Source organism: Lineus longissimus, chromosome 11 (genome assembly GCF_910592395.1).
Source record: "Lineus longissimus chromosome 11, tnLinLong1.2, whole genome shotgun sequence".
In the NCBI taxonomy this organism is placed as follows: Eukaryota; Metazoa; Nemertea; class Pilidiophora; order Heteronemertea; family Lineidae; genus Lineus; species Lineus longissimus.
The window spans coordinates 18,667,201-18,686,847 of record NC_088318.1 but is presented as its reverse complement, the minus strand read 5'-3'; the positions used below and the strand labels follow the sequence as shown (position 1 = coordinate 18,686,847).

Genomic DNA, 19,647 nt, shown 5'->3' with positions numbered 1-19,647 from the left:
GTAGGATTGTCAGGAAGGCCTATTCTGTTGAATACCCAACTGAAATGGCCATATATGTTCAGCAGACTATCTATCTGAATTGTGACGTCTGAGATAATCTTGCTTGGTGCGAGGTTTGTTTGGTTACAGTCCCTCTAGTTTGGGTGCTTTCCAGGCAATCTCACCCTTGTTGATTGGGGGAAAGATAATCCAACGTGAAGAATTTCCTGTTGCTGAAGGGGTTAAACAGTCTATCACTGAAGAGATGGGATCATGACTAACTAGTACATGTACAAGGAAATGGAGAACACATTGGTTAAATGAAAATAGTCATCTATAATTATTATTAGTTCCATTCACCTACATCAACTAAAAAGTACAAAAATATACAAGTCAATCACCAAAATAAAATTAAACAGAAAACAAAAATAAAACAGAAAAAGAGTTTCATAGCTTGAAACATTCATCTCAAAGTGGGCCTACACCACTAGGGGAGGCATGGACAGCATAGCTTTGAGCTCGTCACGTACATAATACTTCAACATTCAAAGACATTCTGGCACCAACTGGAGCACTGTTTGGCAATATCAAGCGATATATTAGGAACATTTATTGCCAAATATGTTCAAGTTTATCGTGGAGAACAGATGACATAATGGAAACCAGTACAAGACCATCAAGCTAAGTAATGAAAAAAAGGGACTCTGTCCAAAAACTACAAAATGATATGAATAACCTCAACTATCTTTCAATAAGAATGTGACAACAGAAAGACCCAGCTCTCCTAATTCCTAACATAAACAATTATTTCCTGATTTTCATTAATGTCTGTCATGGCCCAATCTAAATATCTTTTAAAATTACATGTTATCACAGTTCACTTCATAATATTATTGCTTAGAGGCTCAGCCTTTCTACTTATCACTGTACATGCTGAACTGAAGAAAATCTATGCAACACATGAGCTCTTTGGAGTCATGGGTAGCGTGTATGAGATTATGTATCTATTTACATTTGCTGCCAAAAAGTAACATTATACAAGTATCACAATCTATTGCAGTTTTTAACATAACGTTGAAAAGCAAAATGTCCAAAATATATGACATACATACAAGCAAGTATAACATAAGTATTATGCAGTACATCAAATGTGTACAGAATCAACAAATCTCATTAGGCAGGCTAGCGAGGGTAACTACTAGAGACCCAACTGCAAGCAGTCCAACACACCAAAATCCCCTTCTTGTGTGTGAGAGCATTAAAGACCACATCAATTCGTTCAATATCTCAAATGTCAAGCCTTTCAGGTTCAAGTTTCCCATCAATATTTCTCTGCTCCTGCCTCTGGTTGTCATAAGCAGGGGGAGGGTACTCTAGATCAGGCAGCGGGGGTAGATGGTAGTTAATCCCAGTGAGAGGATAATCAAGGGTCGTAGCTGGCATGGGAGGGGGTGGTGCCGAGGGGAGGGCAGTACCAGGATCTGGGTATCCAATACTGAGCTCAGATGGATCTGCAACTTGGCAACTTAATTTACTTTTGCCCATAACATCAAGCTCTGTACCGAGGCTGTACCTTTGTAAATTTGAATCATTTGGTGGAGCAATGATAGAAACTGGATCCTTTGGTAAAGCAGCAACAGAATTGGGATTAGCTAATGAAACTAATCTAGCACTTGCAATCTGTGACGTCGTTGAGAGATCTTCCGTTGTTGTACTCACAGTGGAGATGGTGCTCTTTGACTTCTTCTGGCACTGCCTCCAAATGAGGTATGTTAAAGCAATTAAAGCGAAAGCAGCCAAAGCACCAAAGATTGCCTCGATTCGTGGGTCAGAATGCTCTACTGCTTTGATAGCTTGGTGGGAGAAAGAAGCAAAGAGAGGAAAAGCTTGGTTAAGTAAACTGATGGTGTGAAGAGCAATATATAGCAATCACCGGTCATCAGAGAGAACAGTTCTCTTCTGAGGACTGTCCCAATATACAGGCAAATCTTCTTTAAAACTTGTACACCGCGTTCCAGGGCGGTTCACGCACGCCAGGATAGCCCACAGTGTCTTCATAACTTGGAGGAACATCATGATGTGGATTATACGGAGGTTGTGCTTGACCAACTACCGCGGGTGCACTCGGAGATAACTCAACAGCAATTTCCGTTTGGTCAGCAGCCATTGCAGTGTTAATATATGAAGAAGCTCTACGTTCAGTGTAAGGTCGATTTTTCATTGCTCTGTGTCTTTGGCAGCATTTGACTGCTATGGCTATGATAATAATTAGACATATAACTCCTACAATGCCACCTATTATTTCTGCAAGTGGGAGAGGGCGGCCTTTGACTTCGAGTATCGCTCCTCCTCCTGAAAGTGTTATCAGTGTAAATTATAATTTGCAGGCAATTTTTACGTGAATCTGGCTGCGCAGAGCTGTAGAATGTGCAAAGCTGTAGAATGTGCAACTTTTCTTTTTTGATTTGATGAACACGATAGGGAGAGTGGTGATGAAAATGAACAATGGGGGGGGGGGAGGGGGCGAAACTAGGCCCTGTTGTTAGAAAGACCGTTAGCCTAGAACATAATGTTGACATGCTGTTTCATGTGCATTGATGTACATGAAACTACATGTCAGCATGATGCCATGAGCTGATGCTGTCTAACATTCATACCCAGGCGGTAACAGGCATGTGACATTGCCAAACTTGGTAAATGATGTCAACTTCACATCTAAAATTGTATTTTCTTCCCCTGAGATTATTGTCTCAGCAAATCTAACCATACAACTATACATACCATTATTGTAAGGGCTCGGCATTCCTACCACCCCCAAATAACACTCCTCGGATGATGCACAGTATGGTTTCTGTAAGATTCCTCCGTCGCTGGCCCTGGCACACCAGCTGCATCCAAGTAATGAGATACATAAACTGCAACAAAACGTCATAATTATAACAACAGCACAGGAATATTAGAAAGATTACATCAGTGCCTGTTAGGTCCATGGTTGTAGGTTCCATTCCAAATTGGAGCAAGTTTTAATGGATGGAAGAAGGCAACACTCTCCAATATCGTAGGTTTTCCTGTGATTTTCTTTTTCTCTATCGAAACTGTTAACAAATCATACACACCCTTCACTGTTCACATTTGTGCATGATTTCTGATAGCAGTAGGACAAGGCCTTGGCGATATCCCTCTCACTTTTTGATGGCTGGGTTACATTGAGAGGCTGGATTTCTGCAGTGCAGGGTGGACTCGTGGAACTGGAAATAGATAGAAAGTTGACAATAGCAGTAATCTTCCTACATGTTACCTACATACAAAATATGCCAAATGGACCTAAAGATTTACAAATGCGCTCTTCCCTGTGGTGTACTCAACGCACAACCTGTTAGGGCTCTCCAACCCTCATGCGACAGCAAAGGTCAGAGCGACTCAGCTTCTTATCAGGTCACTTCAAACAAGGAAATAGCAATATTTTGCATTCGCAGATAACAGCAAAAAACTACATCCACAAAAAATGCAATAAATGCCTACCTGTCAATTGTGAGCTTGTCATCACAATACTGATAATCTGCATCCGAGTAGCACGGACATTCACACACCTTCGGATTATTGGATAAGGTAATTCGACATTTGTAGTTCTTGTACGAATCTGCAGACTTTAGGAAAGAGCAGATGATTAGAATGGGGTAGGACAGGAGCGGGGAGGGTGCAGGCAGGCGAGGAGTAGTGGAGACATGGTTGGGGTGGGGAGGGTGCAGGCAGGCGAGGAGTAGTGGAGACATGGTTTGGGTGGGGAGGGTGCAGGCAGGCGGGGGGTAGTGGAGACATGGTTGGGGTGGGGAGGGTGCAGGCAGGCGGGGGGTAGTGGAGACATGGTTGGGGTGGGGAGGGTGCAGGCAGGCGGGGGGTAGTGGAGACATGGTTGGGGTGGGGAGGGTGCAGGCAGGCGAGGAGTAGTGGAGACATGGTTTGGGTGGGGAGGGTGCAGGCAGGCGGGGGGTAGTGGAGACATGGTTGGGGTGGGGAGGGTGCAGGCAGGCGGGGGGTAGTGGAGACATGGTTTGGGTGGGGAGGGTGCAGGCAGGCGGGGGGAGTAGTGGAGACATGGTTTGGGTGGGGAGGGTGCAGGCAGGCGGGGGGAGTAGTGGAGACATGGTTTGGGTGGGGAGGGTGCAGGCAGGCGGGGGGAGTAGTGGAGACATGGTTTGGGTGGGGAGGGTGCAGGCAGGCGGGGGGAGTAGTGGAGACATGGTTTGGGTGGGGAGGGTGCAGGCAGGCGGGGGGAGTAGTGGAGACATGGTTTGGGTGGGGAGGGTGCAGGCAGGCGGGGGGTAGTGGAGACATGGTTGGGGTGGGGAGGGTGCAGGCAGGCGGGGGGTAGTGGAGACATGGTTGGGGTGGGGAGGGTGCAGGCAGGCGAGGAGTAGTGGAGACATGGTTTGGGTGGGGAGGGTGCAGGCAGGCGGGGGGTAGTGGAGACATGGTTGGGGTGGGGAGGGTGCAGGCAGGCGGGGGGTAGTGGAGACATGGTTTGGGTGGGGAGGGTGCAGGCAGGCGGGGGGTAGTGGAGACATGGTTTGGGTGGGGAGGGTGCAGGCAGGCGGGGGGTAGTGGAGACATGGTTTGGGTGGGGAGGGTGCAGGCAGGCGGGGGGTAGTGGAGACATGGTTTGGGTGGGGAGGGTGCAGGCAGGCGGGGGGGTAGTGTAGACATGGTTTGGGTGGGGAGGGTGCAGGCAGGCGGGGGGTAGTGGAGACATGGTTTGGGTGGGGAGGGTGCAGGCAGGCGGGGGGTAGTGGAGACATGGTTTGGGTGGGGAGGGTGCAGGCAGGCGGGGGGTAGTGGAGACATGGTTGGGGTGAGGAGGGTGCAGGTAGGCGGGGGGTAGTGGAGACATGGTTTGGGTGAGGAGGGTGCAGGCAGGCGGGGGGTAGTGGAGACATGGTTTGGGTGAGGAGGGTGCAGGCAGGCGGGGGGTAGTGGAGACATGGTTTGGGTGGGGAGGGTGCAGGCAGGCGGGGGGTAGTGGAGACATGGTTTGGGTGGGGAGGGTGCAGGCAGGCGGGGGGTAGTGGAGACATGGTTGGGGTGGGGAGGGTGCAGGCAGGCGAGGAGTAGTGGAGACATGGTTTGGGTGGGGAGGGTGCAGGCAGGCGGGGGGTAGTGGAGACATGGTTTGGGTGGGGAGGGTGCAGGCAGGCGAGGAGTAGTGGAGACATGGTTGGGGTGGGGAGGGTGCAGGCAGGCGAGGAGTAGTGGAGACATGGTTTGGGTGGGGAGGGTGCAGGCAGGCGGGGGGGGTAGTGTAGACATGGTTTGGGTGGGGAGGGTGCAGGAAGGCGAGGAGTAGTGGAGACATGGTTGGGTGGGGAGGGTGCAGGCAGGCGGGGGGTAGTGGAGACATGGTTTGGGTGGGGAGGGTGCAGGCAGGCGGGGGGTAGTGGAGACATGGTTTGGGTGGGGAGGGTGCAGGCAGGCGGGGGGTAGTGGAGACATGGTTTGGGTGGGGAGGGTGCAGGCAGGCGGGGGGTAGTGGAGACATGGTTTGGGTGGGGAGGGTGCAGGCAGGCGGGGGGTAGTGGAGACATGGTTTGGGTGAGGAGGGTGCAGGCAGGCGGGGGGAGTAGTGGAGACATGGTTTGGGTGGGGAGGGTGCAGGCAGGCGGGGGGTAGTGGAGACATGGTTTGGGTGAGGAGGGTGCAGGCAGGCGGGGGGAGTAGTGGAGACATGGTTTGGGTGGGGAGGGTGCAGGCAGGCGGGGGGGGTAGTGTAGACATGGTTGGGGTGGGGAGGGTGCAGGCAGGCGGGGGGTAGTGGAGACATGGTTGGGGTGAGGAGGGTGCAGGCAGGCGGGGGGGTAGTGGAGACATGGTTTGGGTGGGGAGGGTGCAGGCAGGCGGGGGGTAGTGGAGACATGGTTGGGGTGGGGAGGGTGCAGGCAGGCGAGGAGTAGTGGAGACATGGTTTGGGTGGGGAGGGTGCAGGCAGGCGGGGGGTAGTGGAGACATGGTTGGGGTGGGGAGGGTGCAGGCAGGCGGGGGGTAGTGGAGACATGGTTTGGGTGGGGAGGGTGCAGGCAGGCGGGGGGTAGTGGAGACATGGTTGGGGTGAGGAGGGTGCAGGCAGGCGGGGGGTAGTGGAGACATGGTTTGGGTGGGGAGGGTGCAGGCAGGCGGGGGGTAGTGGAGACATGGTTTGGGTGGGGAGGGTGCAGGCAGGCGGGGGGTAGTGGAGACATGGTTGGGGTGGGGAGGGTGCAGGCAGGCGGGGGGAGTAGTGGAGACATGGTTTGGGTGGGGAGGGTGCAGGCAGGCGGGGGGTAGTGGAGACATGGTTGGGGTGAGGAGGGTGCAGGCAGGCGGGGGGAAGTGGAGACATGGTTTGGGTGGGGAGGGTGCAGGCAGGCGGGGGGTAGTGGAGACATGGTTTGGGTGGGGAGGGTGCAGGCAGGCGGGGGGTAGTGGAGACATGGTTTGGGTGGGGAGGGTGCAGGCAGGCGGGGGGTAGTGGAGACATGGTTTGGGTGGGGAGGGTGCAGGCAGGCGGGGGGTAGTGGAGACATGGTTTGGGTGGGGAGGGTGCAGGCAGGCGGGGAGGGGGGGTAGTGGAGACATGGTTTGGGTGGGGAGGGTGCAGGCAGGCGGGGGGAGTAGTGGAGACATGGTTTGGGTGGGGAGGGTGCAGGCAGGCGGGGGGAGTAGTGTAGACATGGTTGGGGTGGGGAGGGTGCAGGCAGGCGGGGGGTAGTGGAGACATGGTTTGGGTGGGGAGGGTGCAGGCAGGCGGGGGGTAGTGGAGACATGGTTTGGGTGAGGAGGGTGCAGGCAGGCGGGGGTAGTGGAGACATGGTTTGGGTGAGGAGGGTGCAGGCAGGCGGGGGGGGTAGTGGAGACATGGTTGGGGTGAGGAGGGTGCAGGCAGGCGGGGGGTAGTGGAGACATGGTTTGGGTGAGGAGGGTGCAGGCAGGCGGGGGGTAGTGGAGACATGGTTTGGGTGGGGAGGGTGCAGGCAGGCGGGGGGGGTAGTGGAGACATGGTTTGGGTGAGGAGGGTGCAGGCAGGCGGGGGGAGTAGTGGAGACATGGTTTGGGTGGGGAGGGTGCAGGCAGGCGGGGGGAGTAGTGGAGACATGGTTTGGGTGGGGAGGGTGCAGGCAGGCGGGGGGTAGTGGAGACATGGTTTGGGTGAGGAGGGTGCAGGTAGGCGGGGGGAGTAGTGGAGACATGGTTTGGGTGAGGAGGGTGCAGGCAGGCGGGGGGTAGTGGAGACATGGTTTGGGTGGGGAGGGTGCAGGCAGGCGGGGAGGGGGGGTAGTGGAGACATGGTTTGGGTGGGGAGGGTGCAGGCAGGCGGGGGGAGTAGTGGAGACATGGTTTGGGTGAGGAGGGTGCAGGCAGGCGGGGGGTAGTGGAGACATGGTTTGGGTGGGGAGGGTGCAGGCAGGCGGGGGGTAGTGGAGACATGGTTTGGGTGGGGAGGGTGCAGGCAGGCGGGGGGTAGTGGAGACATGGTTTGGGTGGGGAGGGTGCAGGCAGGCGGGGGGAGTAGTGGAGACATGGTTTGGGTGGGGAGGGTGCAGGCAGGCGGGGGGTAGTGGAGACATGGTTTGGGTGGGGAGGGTGCAGGCAGGCGGGGGGAGTAGTGGAGACATGGTTTGGGTGGGGAGGGTGCAGGCAGGCGGGGGGAGTAGTGGAGACATGGTTTGGGTGGGGAGGGTGCAGGCAGGCGGGGAGTAGTGGAGACATGGTTTGGGTGGGGAGGGTGCAGGCAGGCGGGGGGTAGTGGAGACATGGTTTGGGTGGGGAGGGTGCAGGCAGGCGGGGGGAGTAGTGGAGACATGGTTTGGGTGGGGAGGGTGCAGGCAGGCGGGGGGAGTAGTGGAGACATGGTTTGGGTGGGGAGGGTGCAGGCAGGCGGGGGGTAGTGGAGACATGGTTTGGGTGAGGAGGGTGCAGGCAGGCGGGGAGTAGTGGAGACATGGTTTGGGTGAGGAGGGTGCAGGCAGGCGGGGGGAGTAGTGGAGACATGGTTTGGGTGGGGAGGGTGCAGGCAGGCGGGGAGTAGTGGAGACATGGTTTGGGTGGGGAGGGTGCAGGCAGGCGGGGGGAGTAGTGGAGACATGGTTTGGGTGGGGAGGGTGCAGGCAGGCGGGGGGAGTAGTGGAGACATGGTTTGGGTGGGGAGGGTGCAGGCAGGCGGGGGGAGTAGTGGAGACATGGTTTGGGTGGGGAGGGTGCAGGCAGGCGGGGGGTAGTGGAGACATGGTTTGGGTGAGGAGGGTGCAGGCAGGCGGGGAGTAGTGGAGACATGGTTTGGGTGAGGAGGGTGCAGGCAGGCGGGGGGAGTAGTGGAGACATGGTTTGGGTGGGGAGGGTGCAGGCAGGCGGGGAGTAGTGGAGACATGGTTTGGGTGGGGAGGGTGCAGGCAGGCGGGGGGTAGTGGAGACATGGTTGGGGTGGGGAGGGTGCAGGCAGGCGGGGGGAGTAGTGGAGACATGGTTTGGGTGGGGAGGGTGCAGGCAGGCGGGGGGAGTAGTGGAGACATGGTTTGGGTGGGGAGGGTGCAGGCAGGCGGGGGGAGTAGTGGAGACATGGTTTGGGTGGGGAGGGTGCAGGCAGGCGGGGGGAGTAGTGGAGACATGGTTTGGGTGGGGAGGGTGCAGGCAGGCGGGGGGAGTAGTGGAGACATGGTTTGGGTGGGGAGGGTGCAGGCAGGCGGGGGGAGTAGTGGAGACATGGTTTGGGTGGGGAGGGTGCAGGCAGGCGGGGGGTAGTGGAGACATGGTTTGGGTGAGGAGGGTGCAGGCAGGCGGGGGGTAGTGGAGACATGGTTTGGGTGGGGAGGGTGCAGGCAGGCGGGGGGTAGTGGAGACATGGTTTGGGTGGGGAGGGTGCAGGCAGGCGGGGGGAGTAGTGGAGACATGGTTGGGGTGGGGAGGGTGCAGGCAGGCGGGGAGTAGTGGAGACATGGTTTGGGTGAGGAGGGTGCAGGCAGGCGGGGGGAGTAGTGGAGACATGGTTTGGGTGGGGAGGGTGCAGGCAGGCGGGGAGTAGTGGAGACATGGTTTGGGTGGGGAGGGTGCAGGCAGGCGGGGGGAGTAGTGGAGACATGGTTTGGGTGGGGAGGGTGCAGGCAGGCGGGGGGAGTAGTGGAGACATGGTTTGGGTGAGGAGGGTGCAGGCAGGCGGGGGGAGTAGTGGAGACATGGTTTGGGTGGGGAGGGTGCAGGCAGGCGGGGGGAGTAGTGGAGACATGGTTTGGGTGGGGAGGGTGCAGGCAGGCGGGGGGTAGTGGAGACATGGTTTGGGTGGGGAGGGTGCAGGCAGGCGGGGGGTAGTGGAGACATGGTTTGGGTGGGGAGGGTGCAGGCAGGCGGGGGGTAGTGGAGACATGGTTGGGGTGGGGAGGGTGCAGGCAGGCGGGGAGGGGGGGTAGTGGAGACATGGTTTGGGTGGGGAGGGTGCAGGCAGGCGGGGGGAGTAGTGGAGACATGGTTTGGGTGGGGAGGGTGCAGGCAGGCGGGGGGTAGTGGAGACATGGTTTGGGTGGGGAGGGTGCAGGCAGGCGAGGAGTAGTGGAGACATGGTTTGGGTGAGGAGGGTGCAGGCAGGCGGGGGGTAGTGGAGACATGGTTTGGGTGGGGAGGGTGCAGGCAGGCGGGGAGGGGGGGTAGTGGAGACATGGTTGGGGTGGGGAAGGGGCGGTAGCAGAAATGGTGGAAGCAGTGGGGATGGGGGATACATACTTCCAACTGCAAAATTTGTTGATATTTAGGCTGTTCATTTTTGGGTAATAAGAAGAAGGTCGTTTAGTTGCATCTGGCCAACCTGGCTCCAGCCTATAGCCTCCCATTCAAAAATAAAGCAACTAAATGCTATTTCTACATACCTTTACACTACAAGAGCAGCCAATACCAGTCACTTTTGGATTTTTCAGAACAACGAAGACATTACTGCCTGTTACCGCAGACACCTCATATGTCACTGTCGAGCGATCAAATGTCAAGTATGTTTTTACTCCAAGGTCAACCTGAAAGAGGAAGAGTTATGCTGTGTCGGCTTTCAGGTATGAGCAAACTCAGTTCTCTGCCACATCTCTGTTTTGGGTTTATTGACCTTGTGACTCTGTCTTAGACCAGAGGTTGAGTCCACGCAAACTACTCATCTTTCTCACTAGGTGGGGTCTTGAACATGACCTGGCATAGACACTAGATACAAGGAACCTTGACTTTATGTCTCATTCAAAGGGTATGAAGAGCAAGGAATTTCAGTCCCTTGAAAGCCACGCCAGTTCATCCAGAAATGCAATCCTTGGTTTTCCTCTAGATAGAACCAGGGCCTAATAGCCAGCAGTGTTAATCACTGGGCTATGAGCCTCCTCGAGCTGAAATCTCAGTAATTTTTATGGGTTGCATTTTTTTGTGTCATCCTGTATCATGATTGTCTTACCTTCCATGTAGACTGCCGCTGCAAAGAGAGAAAACAGATGAGCTCATGTGCTGGTTTTAACAGTGTGGATGCTGAAAATTTTCAAATTTTTGAGAAATTATACATCTTCTCAAGTAATGAACCTTGAAGTCACTTTAAAAAATAGCAGTTCATATAACAATATTGAGACTATAGCGCTAAATCAAATGCAGTTATTTTTCAAACCCCAGCTATTTGATGGTACATCTCCCTGCGAGGTATCACATGTTAGTGAAAATATTGTAAAGTTGTAACGTGAGTGTCAATTTTGGTGTCGATTTCAGAGACCCACCAGTGTGGTGTTAATTCCCTAATTATGACTTGCTAAATAAATGTGACTCTACCTTCCACATAGACAAGTTATCCCTATCCGTAATCCCAAGGCATTTCTGTCTCACCATGTGGACATTGTCGATCAAGTAGCGAGCAAGGATGGCATCTTTCACGGTGATATGGACATCCTCCACTTCGGGTAAAACACGTGTCTTTGCTTTGACAAAGTCTTCGTGAATAACCACATAGCCACTCGAGTCGAACAAGAAACAACTGAAACAATAGAAAGAAATCAGGCAGATATTTGCTATATTTGTACAAGAGAAAAAAGTCCCTTACAAATGAGCAATTTAAAATGCTGAAAAACTTCATTCGCTGGTGCCGATGACAATAATCGGTGAATCAGTTATCGAGTATTAAATGCAGAATGGAATACTCGAGAAACTGCATTCAGGTTCTCCAGTACCACCACCACCTGTCAAACACCTCTTCATTCCCTATTTTATAACTACCTGTTTTCCTGCTCTTTGCACTTGGGAAACTTGTTGATAAATGTTTGGTAGAAGTAACCAAGGGTGAAGTCACCACCAGCTACTGCGATCACCGTGTCTGATGAACTATGCTGTTTACTTGAACTGTGGAAGAAATGTTGTAATTGAGTAGATATTGAATACCAAACTAACATGGAACTACAGAGTAAAATTGTTGGTTTCTATTCATTGCTCAATGGAAACAACAAAGGAAATACAAACTTGTTTACTTACTCGCCCTTGTAGAGAGTGTAACTGAGCGTGACAACGTAGCCCGCACCAAACGCATCCAGATATGGAGCAGAGATGACTATCCTACCAGGGTGACTCATGGCACGCTGGTACCTGCAAAACACAAGTATCAAAGTGACCTCTTCCCAACTTCTGGTTGTGAATTCCAGGACCAAATCAGAGCCACAAGTGGATGAAGCATTCCTTTTGTGCTAGCTCTCAGGTATAAACAGAACCTCATCATTAGCCTAGTTAACAGCTGGATAGAACGTTACTTCCTTAACTCACACTGATCATAAAAGGAGCTTGGATTCCAAGAGGGGAGGTCGTTTGCCTGGAGAAGGGGTATTTTCTCCAAAACAAGGGCATGGTCAGCCAATGCCAGTTCCTTACCAGGGTCTTCTTGCTGCGTTGTAGGCCTTCTGCAGCTTGACTCCAGGTGTAATCCGGAACACTCCGTTAAACGTTGCAATGTATCTCCATGCAAGATACTGGGCCATTTCCGTCAACTGCTTCAACCAGATGTCATCTCCTTTAGCAAGGAGGGTCACTGTGTCACGGATATCAGGCTGAAATGAATAACCTTTCTGGACTTAATATGCTCTCAGGGTTTTAAGAGCCCTTAAGTTTTTCGCTCCAAGGATAACCATAATGAGGTGGTGACCTCCTCTCCAACCTGAGATGAAGAGTCCAAACTCTTCATGATTCTCATTGAGATAAGGTATTTCGCCTGCCCTGGCATAGGCATCAAACACAAGGACTTAGTATTAACCAGTCTCTCCTTTCAGTCGACCTCAGATGAGTTGCTCAGTGCTATAACCCTGAGTCAGGTAAGTGAGACAAAGAGACCTGCCACAAGTCTCACACCGTATTTGAGCTTCAAACGAGGGACCTCTTGACCGCTAGCTGAGAGTCCAATGCACAACAGCGGCTCCAAAAAGACGCCTTACCTTGAGACCAGGATTAGAAGATGTCTTGTACGTCAAGTAGTTAGTCAGGGCCGACACTGACGAATTGGTCTCCAGGTCGTCCAAATATTTATACGGGGACGTGAAACACTCTGCCGCTAACTTTACAACGGAATTTTCTGTATCGATAAAAAACTGTGTTGATAATGAAGCTGATTATGCCGAGTTAGAAGCTGAATTTTGGCACTTTGTTGCAGTTTTCCGAATCCATATTCTGCTCTGAGCACTTAAGGAGCACAGACTTGCTTGGAGTTTCAGGAGCACCTACTAAGTACACACACTTCCCCATTGGACTCTAACATAGAAAAGGCCTCAGACAGACTCAAACTCCCACCTTTTTAGTCAGAAACCATGCACCCTAAACCACTAATAGCACCTTGGGCAACATATATTGTATTTTTAGAACATAAAATGTACATAAAGGATATTCTCACCTTGAGTTGATATGCGGTTGAAGTGTTTACATGTTGGTGATGGCACCTTGATATCGATACGATGGTACCAGAACTTGTCCGTCGGTGACAGGCCATGCATGTGCGCTTCCACATCTCCCTTCACCATGACCAGGCAGACAGAGAAACTACTACCATTAACCTGCAAATGGTTGCAAATTATTACAAACACAAAACCCTCGCAGCTGAAGTCAATTTTATGCATCATTTCCATTTACAGAATCCGCACAGCGTTTAATGCCAGAAGCAGGTATGTTCGCTGTCTTTCTCCCTGGGTATTTGATGATAATATATTTGAACTCAGTCGAGATAAAACAAAGCCCCACCTCCAGTGCAAGCTTCCCCCACCAACAAAGTAGATCAAAAAAGGAGAACTTACCAGCACCTTCAAAAAACATCTTAAAACTCACCTTTTTATTGAACACTTCGACACCAGCACCTAAATGTTTTAATCTCTATGAATGTTTTAATCTCTATGTACAATTTTTCTCTTTTACTATGTGTGGTTTTTTAAATTGTACAGTGCTTTGCAAATGATTTTCATTCAAAAGCACTTTTAATATAATAAATTATTATTATTATAACTATAATTATACATGTAATTATAATTATAATTATTGTCATTATTACCTGTTTCCAAAAATATGTTGATTGGAGTTTTTGGGTGGTAACACCATCCCTAAAGGAGTTGCCATTGGCGATGATGTGATCTGAAGTCAAATTCTTACTGCCCGATCCACCACTGAAATAAGTACACAAATCCGTTAACTGACTTTATACTACTCTCAGGATCATGAGGGCCTGTGATGATCATAATGACTTGTATTCAAAGTCTTGTAAAGACAAAAAAACCAAAAAAAAGTTTGACCACATGCTTACCTTTTCATCGAATCAAGCACTTGGCTCACTGCAACTCCCCGTTCAAATACTCCAATTTTCGCCACAATCGGATCACTGCTGACCTTGTCGGGTTGCGGCAGCAGTGGGTGTAATATAGCACGCCCTCTACTGTCTGTCACAAAGATGTAATGGCGGCTAAATATGGCTTCAGCAAATAGATCGGAGAGGGGAATGTCCAGGCCAACAACGCCAGTCAATTTGTTGTTGTAGTAGAATGGGAGAGAGACGGTCATAATCATCCCTGCAAAATAAAGGGTCACGAGGTCAGGGATCAAAAGCTGAAGGATATACTGGGTAAGGAGGTGATGATACGATGACTGTATTAAGACTGACAGCCTTTTGGAGTTTCAGCCAGTAAAGAAGAGAACAAGGGGTGAATGAATTAGAAACTATGCACAGACTACGGCAGGTGAGCATGGTAAATCACTTACACTCTTATGATAAACTAATCAGTCTCACACACATATGCTGAATTACTCACCCAAACCAAAGGCATCAAAGTATGGCACAGAAATGACAGGACTGCTGTTGTTCGTTGCCTTGCTGAAGAAATTGTAATATGTTGCCATACTACTGCGGAGTTTGCTTGGATTTTCAATAGCTGTGTATAAACCTTCCTGGAATGGAAGGATATGAAACAAGAGTGATCAGGATACAACAGATGACAAAGCATTTTAAAAAGATACTTCAGAGAAAGAAAAGTGAATACACAATGAAACACTTACCTTTACTGACCCAGCACTTGGATCGTAACCGGTCTGCTTAGCCATATTTCTCAATATGTTTTGGGCGCCAGAATCAAGATCTGGAAGAAGATTTGATTGTTACATCAGACTGTTTTATCACCACGGTGTGCAAATCATCCCACTGACAAAAATGACAATAATATGCACAACATTTCAACAACGTGGAGATGATAGGTCGTCTAATGTTACATGAAACTTATTTATTTCCTAAACCTCAAGAAATCTCCATCTCCATAGGTGGGCTAAATGCATGTAAGAAGACATTTTTCACAAAGGGCAAGCCCACTTATCAGGGACTAATTACAAGAGGGGCACAGAGAATGAGCATGCCCTATGAATGGAGGACCAATGAGGAGGCTTGCCCTCTGTGAAAAACAGTCTTAGTCAGGCCAGAGAAATTCATCTCATAAATGTGGTGAGTCTAATCAGCCTTTCATTCAGTTTTCTTATTAGACTAATTACTTACTTCGACCGAGGCCATACGTGAGTATAACCACTTTGTTTGATAATGCAGCATTTTCCACTTTGAGTTTGTTCAGGATTTGAATTTGTGATTCATATGGGGCGCCATCAGTCAGAAAGAGGATCACCTTTTCTGGAATGAGATTTTCACAAACACTTAGAAAAGTTCTGCAGTAATCCTTTCCTTCAAACACATGACATAGTGTTCAATGAGAGCTCTCACTAGGCAATGGATGCTTCCATTAGACTCAGAAGAGCTAATCCTACCTTAAACCTTCATTTCAACTCAATATATATTGTTGGATAAAACTAATTAGCAAAAGAAATTTCACTTTATTTTTGAAGATTCTATAAACAAAAGATTTACCTCTGGTAATTTCTGATGTCTTCTTTTTGAACAGGCTGAATGCTTTATCTAAAGCAGACACATATGATGTTCCGCCACCTTGATAGAGAGTTTTGATGTAGTCTTTGAGCTTCTTCACGTTGATCGGCGTAGCTGCCGCAAGGGAATCACTGTAACACCCAGACTCTGTCAAGGCATTGGTGGAGAAGGCAACGACACCGACCTGAAAAGATCAAATGTAACGATCTAGAGGGAATCACTGTAACACCCAGACTCTGTCGAGGCAAAGTTGGAGAAGGCAACCACACCGACCTGAAAAGATCAAACGTAACGATTTAGACATCAATCCCCTTCTGAGCTGTGTAAACACACCTTGAAGAGTTTGTTTGGTGCTACTTTGGTTGGGGGCCAATAGGATTTTTCTTGATGACTTTGCCTTCTGGAGGAGGGTTGACTGAGGATATTCTTTTTCTCAGATCATGTACCAGGTAGGCCTGCAAGGAATCCCAGTTTTATGTCTCATTCAAAGAATGTGGAATCTCACCCCACATCCTCCAACACTGTGCTATGTTTAAAAGTCAAGTGGAGAATGACCTCACCAGAGATCAAAGGGTCAACACTGCAGGGGACGGGGGCTAACCTTAAAGCCACAGTGCGATGCTGAACTCAAAATGTTGACTCTGTCGTCCCATGAAAAGAGATATTGCAGCCAAAGGCAATCATCTTAAACCACAAGACATGGCCCCCTACGCCACTTACCAGATCATCAGGCCCAAGAGTTTCCAAAACTGTATCAGCTGCATTCTTAGCTATTTCCATGAGTGTTATGCCAGAGTGTGTGTTGCCCATTGAGCCTGACTTATCGATGACAACAACAACCTCCTTCTTGGTTGGTGTGGCTGCAGCGACATACCAAGGTCTGGAAAACGGATGCAACAATTGACGTCAGTGTCAACAAAGTCAAAAAGTCAAGGCACGCATCAGTCAATTTTTATATCCGATGACGTTTTCTCAAGCATTATTGTATATTCGGTAGAACCTCTCTAATAAGGACAACCTCAGGACTGACAAATACAGTGTGGGTTATCGTTTGTAACATACACATGCGTAGGAAGATTTGAAAAACAGGGAATCAATGATTTGATAGTCTTAGATCAAATTTAGACCAGAATACAAACCTGTATCTTGGGTCATAAGATCCGCACTCGGCAAAGTTATTGGCAGGAAACATAGTGAGGATGCCGTTCTCATCTCCGAAGTACTGCCACTTCAGTTCGGAGCTCTGCTGCCTATTGGAGATCATCCTGTTGATGACAGATTGAGTGGCAAATTTCTTGTCGTATTCAGTGGTTGACGAGATCGCATAACAAGCTGCCCGAGTGTTCACCTGAAATCAGTAGCAATGAACAAATTGATCAATTATGGTGAGAAACCACGGGCTGAAGGACATTTGTTTGTAGAGGAGAACATATCAAAGATGACATGTTTCTCACCCGCTATTTGCTCCAGAAATTAATTGCAGGAAAGGACAAAAACAGCAGTGAAATTGATAATTAGAGGTAAACTTCCTGGTCAAAAGTGGTGAAATTCCATCGGTATGCATTTTGAGGGGGAACATGCTAAATGGGCAATGCCATGCTATATGAACAGGGCAATGGTATAGTTAACTCCTAAATACTGAATTTGACATATTGTGTGTCTTACAATTGAAATCTTCACCCATTGTAGATACTTACATTCATCTTGAATTGTTCATCATATGATAATCCCCACGATGTACAGCACCGCTGAAGACTGTTAGCATTTGAAGAAAACGACCCGTACTTCGACTGCAAAAAATCTTTCTGGGCTATCACATTATCCACTCGGTTGGTAAACTTACTGCTTAGCTTTGCAGCAATCTGAAAGAAGATTACCATGAATAATGAGGAACTAGGAGAGACCAGGAGCCCACAGCTGACCATCGGGAAGGGTAAACCTGATGAATGTGACCTCACTTACAACTTGGATTGTTGTCCAGTGCCATGATCAAGATGTTGTGAAATGCATCATCTGCAAGGTTGATAGCTAGGAAGATACGATTCACCACATTCTCTCAGAGGGTCACAACTTGTGCTGCGGATTGTCTACAAATGAGCAAGTAATTACCTGATTGAGAAGAGTTTGTCCTTTTGGAATGTCTGCAGTAAATGATAAAGTATCAAAATAATCCTGCAAGAAAATAAAATAAAGATCAGCTAACTGAGGAATCCTACGAGAGTGCCTCCCGTGATGCAGCCGACCAACTTCTTGATATTTTGGCTTATTTTCTTAATACTGAGTGAGAGATTGTTACTATAACAACCACAATCACTCAAGGGGAGACCACCTATGGACTACATTTGTCCGGCTCAGTTTCGACTTGATTTACTATGAAAATCGGGAAGATTTGTTCCACTACTTGAGACCACCTCTCAATCGGGTGTATGATAGAAGGACCTAGCTTACCTGCCAAGCCTGCACACCAAGGCCCTGTTGCATCATGGTGTCGAGATCTTCACGAAGGTTTCCACCATCAAGCACAGCAGACGTCAGGCAGATCACAGAAAGAATCACAGTCAATATGAAATGGACGCTTTTCAACATCGGACACATCTTGTATGATTTTAGGTAGGCACTTCTTGTCATGGTCTACATATCACTGTAGATTTATCCTGAAGAAACAATTCAAATCGAAAATGGTGGTGCCTACTGTTAACCCTGAAGGCACAAACTGTCACTGTCGCACACCGAGAGACTCCTTATTTTAAATCGTAGGTTTTTTGCCCTTGAACAAGTTATGAAATTTTCCAATCATTTCACTTCAACTTGTTCAAAAGTAGGACAGTCTTTCAGGATGTGCTTGTAACTTTCCATTGGCATTGCCATTAACAACTAAACATGACATCGAAAACCATACAAAAAATGTGACAACAAGTCAACAACCTCTTCATGCTTCAAAGCACATTTAGAACCTGAGCGGCCGGTTTTGCATGGTGCCCCAAACAAGATGTGTCCATACCTGAACTGGCCGGGAAATCCCCTTTTTTTCAATGCTACTTCCTTGTTCAATTGCAGCCAATCAGGGAGCTCAGGGTTCAAAGAGTTAACTGATCCACCTCAGGAATGCTAGAACACAATGCCAATGGCAAGGCCAGAGTCACACGGCTGGTATGGGAGAACACAACAGCACATTTGAAGAGAACAAAAGACATGTACATGTTCCTTTTTTCAAATTCATTTCATGAAATCAGAGAGGCACTAGGACCACAGTTCATCTTGAATTCGGTGCCAGCAGTCGGCCAACCCTTTAGAAGAACACAGAACTGGAACTATAACAGGTGGAGGCCAACTGAAACCCAATCAACTTTCTCTCAGTCTCAGCGCAGGAAGAACCTTTTTCATTAATGTGCCAATAATTGCCAGTGGACAAGAGTAGACACCAATAATCCCCGGCAATAATCAATTTTTGTTAGCATTACCATGGTAACAAAATCACTATCAGAGAGTATATGAATAAGACAGATGACTAATGCCAATAGTCTGACATTTCTAACAGTTAAGAGAATGGTTGACCATGCAGGCTGTTAGGATTGGCGAAGGTCCACTACGGTGTAACCACATATGCGCCTCCCAGCGAGATCGTCATATTTGGGTGGTCGATCGCTCAAGTCAAAATAGCTTCACTCCAACCTTTTGTCAGGAATTGGCAGAAGTTTAATGACTGGGGACGAGGCTGCAGTAGGGTATGGATGTTAGGCTAGGGTGTTTTGGGTAGGGCCAGGGTATGGGTAAAATGAATTTATGACTAGAAATGTTCCGAGGCATTTGTTCCGCTTGAACAAAAAGCTCTCCTCAATTTCGTAAATATTGATAGACTTCACTTTTTTAATTGAGCCTACATCATTCCAAAAAATGTTGTATGGGTATCAAATCCCAGGGGACATTCATTTCTGTCACACCGTGTCCGTGCTAAACAAACACACTTAGTTACCACAGTGACAGTCTACCTCGATGGTAATGGTTTTTAATTTTATTTGGTAAGAACTACCACGACCAGCGACTACCGTACTGTCAAAGAACCTGATGGTTAAACATGGATTACCTCAACTACGTTTATGTCACGAATGTCTTGTTTTTAAAGTGTTCAGCGGCAGCATGAACAGATAATTAGGGGAAAACGCAACGGATTCTGTTCCTCCTGTCAAATTCTGACACAACATAGAAGTAAACAGCGTCAATATTTTCCACATTTGCCGGGAATACCAGTTATTGTTCTTACT

At 49.1% G+C, this 19,647-nt stretch overlaps 1 protein-coding gene across 2 annotated transcripts; it reads right to left on the bottom strand.

The window, feature by feature from the left end:
• Nucleotides 1-295: 295 nt before the first annotated feature.
• LOC135495456 (VWFA and cache domain-containing protein 1-like) lies at nt 296-19,590 on the bottom strand. Of its 2 annotated transcripts, none has more exons than XM_064784129.1 (24): nt 19,470-19,590; nt 17,834-18,039; nt 17,495-17,557; nt 17,083-17,247; nt 16,525-16,733; nt 16,106-16,265; nt 15,368-15,569; nt 15,005-15,133; nt 14,518-14,597; nt 14,274-14,409; nt 13,772-14,033; nt 13,523-13,634; nt 12,875-13,034; nt 12,423-12,559; nt 11,866-12,041; nt 11,476-11,586; nt 11,224-11,346; nt 10,783-10,984; nt 10,421-10,438; nt 9,861-10,001; nt 3,502-3,626; nt 3,096-3,227; nt 2,761-2,894; nt 296-1,832 (listed from the first exon to the last, which is right to left on the bottom strand). In XM_064784129.1, the coding sequence occupies exons 2-24, from the start codon at nt 18,011-18,013 to the stop codon at nt 1,267-1,269; spliced, it is 3,723 nt and encodes a 1,240-aa protein (XP_064640199.1). In that variant the 5' UTR covers nt 18,014-18,039; nt 19,470-19,590; the 3' UTR covers nt 296-1,266. The 2 variants fall into 2 exon arrangements, with proteins under 2 accessions (XP_064640199.1, XP_064640200.1); XM_064784130.1 differs by having other exon boundaries at nt 1,689-2,331.
• Between the last annotated feature and the right edge of the window lie 57 nt (nt 19,591-19,647).

Coding starts and splice junctions, on each gene's coding strand:
- LOC135495456 (XM_064784129.1), bottom strand. CDS start 18,013: ATGACAAGAAGTGCCTACCTAAAATCATACAAGATGTGTCCGATGTTG. Junction 16,266..16,524: donor TCTTATGACCCAAGATACAG/GTTTGTATTCTG, acceptor TCCGTTTTCCAG/ACCTTGGTATGTCGCTGCAG. Junction 3,228..3,501: donor GACAAGCTCACAATTGACAG/GTAGGCATTTAT, acceptor ATCTATTTCCAG/TTCCACGAGTCCACCCTGCA.